Raw genomic sequence first — 4,782 nt, forward strand, 5'->3', positions numbered from 1 at the left:
TTTTTTTTTTTACTGCAAACACAAGAAATATTGTGTTCTCTTTTGAAAGAATTTGTTGACCAAAAAATTTAATTTGAAAAAATCATTAGAAAATCTTAAATTATCAACAATTTTACAAAAAATGACACTAGCTTGAGGCCTAGAAATACAGTAGAGTTAAAGTCACAAGTCTGATCATATTCTAGTTTAAATCTGAGGATGATAACTCTAAAACTGAGTCGCCAAAAGACAAATTACCTCCAAACTCAGTAGTAGTGTTATTATACAAGTAGAGAGCAAGACCATCTCCAATTAGTCATTACAGGTGTCTGTTGCTGAGTGGATGCAAGCCAGCGTTTTGACGCTTTCTACAATGAAAGTGTAATCAACGACACATAGACACACTTACAAATGCGCAGACAGCACATTTACTCAGACTGTCTAGAAGCCTGAGACCCGTGCCAGTGACGATAAATGACACCAAATGGTCATCAAACTCCTTGGCTCTCCTCCTAAGCACCATTGCACCTCCCTCAGTCTTAACCCCTCGCACTAATTTCTTAAAAAACCCGCTTTAGCTAATCAGGGAACCGGTGGGATGTATTTTTTACCTTCCGGTGGTTACTTTTAGAGTTTAGAGGGGGTTACCTCTTAGTTAATCGCATGATCTCACTGTGTTTTTGTATCTCCTTCCAGAACCTGCGTGCTGAGGCCAGGATACGTTTAACCCAGCTGGACGGACTGACTCAGAGGAGTCGAACTCTGGTTGGCCTGTTCAGAGGTGCTATGGGCACACGGCTCATGGAAATGATGAAGGACTGCGGACAGCGCTGGGATCAGCTCAGCAACACTGTGGAGACTGTGTGCCGCAGGTTGAAGGTATATAAAGACCCTCAAGCTGCTCAAAGGTGTCATCTTTTAACCCTTTGGTGCTGTAGGGAAAAAAAGTTGTTGTTTTTTTTTTAAAGATTTTTTTTGTTTTTGTTTTTTACTTTATCGGAATGGTCCTGTACTTGGTAAAGATTTTGGCACTTGCTATTTGAACAAAAAAACATGAACACAATTTGAAAAGATTAAATAGTCCTGAAAAAATAGTCACACTTGTTCTTTTTACAGTCAAAAATGACTGCATAGGAAATAAATGTGAAAATAATTTCATCTATTGGAAATATTTGGTACTGCACCCAAAAAAAAAACGTATTGAAAGCCTTTATTTTATTTATTTATTTATTTTTTTTTTTTTTTGAGATATCAACCTCAAATTTGGAGCACAACTTTTTTTCAAATTATGGCTTTGATTTTTGCAGTTTTGGATTAAAACATGTTTTGGAAAATATAAGTTTCATATAAAGTTTTTAGAAGTATTTTTGTGCATATTTTTCATAATAACCATACATGGACGGGATTTCTAAATTGCCTAAAAATGTTATCAGGCTCCTGTGTGTAGGTTCAGTAATTTCACTTTAATGGCAATGAATAGGTTCTTTTCATTGCCATTAAAGTGAAATAACTGAACATAAACATAGGAGCCTGAGAAAAATGCTCATTTTAGAAGAAAATTTCAAATGGTACTTGGAGGCTTTTGCATCTGAACTCTTCATATATACTTTATTTTTTTTTTTTTTTTGACAACTAGCCAGAAGCTTTTTGTAGAGATTCCACTAAATGCTCATTCATGATGTCACTGTTAACTGGCAAGGTTTGCGCAACCTTTTTTGAAATATTTAATTAAACCCGCTAAGATACAAGGAACCTGAACTAAATTTTTAAGTTTTACAAGAATTCAAGTGATTTTGATGTAGGCCTATGTATACATATATGAATAACATTTTAATGTATTTTTAGTAACTGCATAGATGTATACTGAAAATTGTGGTCATTTAACTGTAATTTTAATTTTTTTTTTCAAAGCGCACTTTTGTAAAAAAAATAAAATAATAATAATAAAATATGTAAGTAATAAAAAAAAAAACATTTTAAATTAAAACCTAGTGGCATGTTTAAGTTTTACAAATGCTCATTTTAGAAGAAAATTTCAAATGGTACTTGGAGGCTTTTGCATCTGAACTCTTCATATATACTTTATTTTTTTTTTTTTTTTGAGATAACCTCAAATTCAGAATATAACTTGTTCCAAATTTGAGGCCAATATATAATGGCCTAAGACTTTTGCACAGTACTGTATATTTATTGTTTATTTATTTTAACAGTGTACAAATACTTTAGGTTCTCAAAGCATCATTTTTTGGAGGTGAAAACCAGAAAAAGCACGTTTTTGAAATGTTTTCGTTGCTACTTTCTCTCTTTCCCCTTTCCTGCCTTCATTTTAATCCCATTAACTCTTTATCCATACAGCCTTCTGTTCTGCCTGCGTTCATCTTACATAATTCTGTCCTTCCAGCCGCAGTGACCCCTGCGCACTGTTGGTCTGTGCTCGAATGCACTGCATATGCCCCCCTTACCATGGGCTTCTATGTCTGTGTTTTGTTTATGCCATTTCCGCTCCCTGTCTGCCACATTGACGTCCTTGTTGTAATTTTGATGTGTCTCCCTGTCGGTCTGCGTCTATGCTAAAAACGGCATCAGGATGTAGACGGTCAGACAGAATCATGCTCTGTCTGTCTTGTGTGTGTGTGTGTGTGTGTGTGTGTGTGTGTGTGTGTGTGCAACAGCATTTCGTCTGCCAGCGGGAGGATTTTGAGAGGCAGAGGGAAGAGATGGCAGTGTGGCTGGCTGATATGGACCTCAGGCTGACTGAAGTGGAGCACTTCTCAGGAAAAGACACCTGCTCGAAGATGCACCAGCTTCAGGTACTTTCAGGAAACAAGGATCGACCGGATTTGTCAATGCAGGTTTTTTTTTGTCATCTGGGTAGTGGGGTTTATGGGTTACAAGTGCAGTTCTTTAACCCCCTAAGTTGCAGGTACAAATCCCAGAAAGGCCAAGTTGGTCAGTCTTAAGAAAACATGTCCAGGTCACATTTCACCCAAAAAGAAAATGAATATATTTAGCATGAAGAAAATAAAGTCTACTTTTAGGACTATTAAAGTTTGCTTGCATTGGGTCATAATTGTTAATGTGTCCACACATTTTACTTTTAAATAAGTAAATAAGTACAATTAACAATTGAATGACTTTAAGTAATAATGAAAAATTAAACTTAACAATTAAAATTGAGAATTAAATGAAATAATTTCTTATTTTTTTAGTTAAAAATATTGTATCAAAATATTAAATTATTTGTTAATGTATTAAAAATATATAATTTGTTAAATACACTAATGTTTTAATAATTATTTTACTATAACAACTTGTAATACAATAATTAAAAAATACAATTAACTATTTAAATGACAAATTAATATTTTATTATAATTAACAAATTATAATAGTTTATAATAATATATTAATAGCTTTTATTTATTTATTTAATGTTATGCATAATCCTCATTACTGAAAAACTGTTGTTATAAAATTTATGTAAGTTTTACGTTGTGACATTTCAATGGTCCTAAGCTTGATTTTTTTTTTAGAACTTTAATGATTCTAAACATTATAATCAAGTAGTTCTAAAGACCTTTATTAGGTGGTTCTGATGTGTTTACTAAGGGTTGGAACTAAACTCTCAGGCTTGTGACCCTCCAGGAATGGAATTGAATGGCCTTGACCTATAAAAGTAATATCAATTAAGGATGTATAATCATATATGATTGATTTTTTTGTGTGTGTGTATTTGTCTCTCAGGGGTTTCAAGAGGCAGTTGTAGAGAGTGCGGGTCGACTGAATGATTTGCTCCAGCATGGAGAAGAGTTGATCCAAAGAAGCGAGCCGGCTGATGCCCAGGCCATCGAGAACCAGCTGCAGGAACTCCTGCTCCACTGTACCCGTGTCTTTCAGGGCCTGGGCCATCTTCACACACGGCTGCTCAGCATGAGACTGGTATATATCCATGCATGGGCACAAATTAGTTAATTTCAGGTGTGAGGACCGTTTAAAGCCTCAAACACTTCTCATAGTCTCTACTGAACTTGCATCTAATTCAGTTGCACGATTATATTGGAATAAAATCAAGGTGCGTATAATCATTTCAACTCATTTGCCACACAGAATATTGGCTAACCAAGCGGCTGGCTGAATATATATCTACAGTAGAACTGCTTACGTAAAGCCAGTGTTTATGGTCAATCCTCCATAGATCAGTATTATCACACACCATATGCACAATTGACTATGAAACCTTGAAGAGTCCCTTCTCTGCCCTGATATTCCCCTGATAGCTTTTTTTTATTTGATAATTTCATTTGTGCCATCTCAAGTCCACTTGCTCAGAGCAGAGCTGTTGCATTTTTCAGAAAATTATCCCAAGGGAAAGCTACTCAAGCATCCAACGTTCTGGCAGAAAAGTCATGAATACACCCCCTGAATAGCCTGAATAGTTGTCTTGTAGCCAAGCAGCCACTGTACAATACATGTACTGTCCATTTGAACAGTTCCTTGTGTGAGCCTTTGTCTCTTTAGGTCCAAGCGGATCACGTAATGACATGCTAAAAATGTAGCATGCTTATGTTCTTTATGCTGTTGTCAGATATAGGACGTTTATAGAGTCCCACACCAGACATCTCAGAATGAATTACCACTGCATATTTTCCATAGCTTAGAAGAAGCACACAATGTCTATAATGTGTAGCAATTTTTTCCACACCCCGAATCAGCATGTTCTCAGAATTTCCATAAAGTTTTTTTAAAGTCACAATTAAAAATGGAGAAATTGCATTGTATAGATAATCACGTTTTATATATATA

The 4,782-nt window shown here is 35.2% G+C and overlaps 1 protein-coding gene across 4 annotated transcripts in view; it reads left to right on the top strand.

Annotated features, from left to right (window-relative positions):
- The window catches only part of LOC107669729 (nesprin-2), a 25,854-nt gene that overhangs the window by 11,734 nt on the left and 9,338 nt on the right, over positions 1–4,782 (top strand). For all 4 annotated transcript variants that reach the window (XM_016462098.1, XM_016462099.1, XM_016462100.1 and 1 more), the window contains 3 exons: positions 676–858; positions 2,652–2,789; positions 3,724–3,918. In XM_016462098.1, coding sequence (XP_016317584.1) covers positions 676–858; positions 2,652–2,789; positions 3,724–3,918 — 516 coding nt within the window. The remainder of the gene's footprint in view (positions 1–675; positions 859–2,651; positions 2,790–3,723; positions 3,919–4,782) is intronic.

The sequence above is a fragment of the Sinocyclocheilus anshuiensis genome, unplaced genomic scaffold (genome assembly GCF_001515605.1).
Source record: "Sinocyclocheilus anshuiensis isolate Anshui unplaced genomic scaffold, SAMN03320099.WGS_v1.1 scaffold684, whole genome shotgun sequence".
NCBI lineage: Eukaryota > Metazoa > Chordata > Actinopteri > Cypriniformes > Cyprinidae > Sinocyclocheilus > Sinocyclocheilus anshuiensis.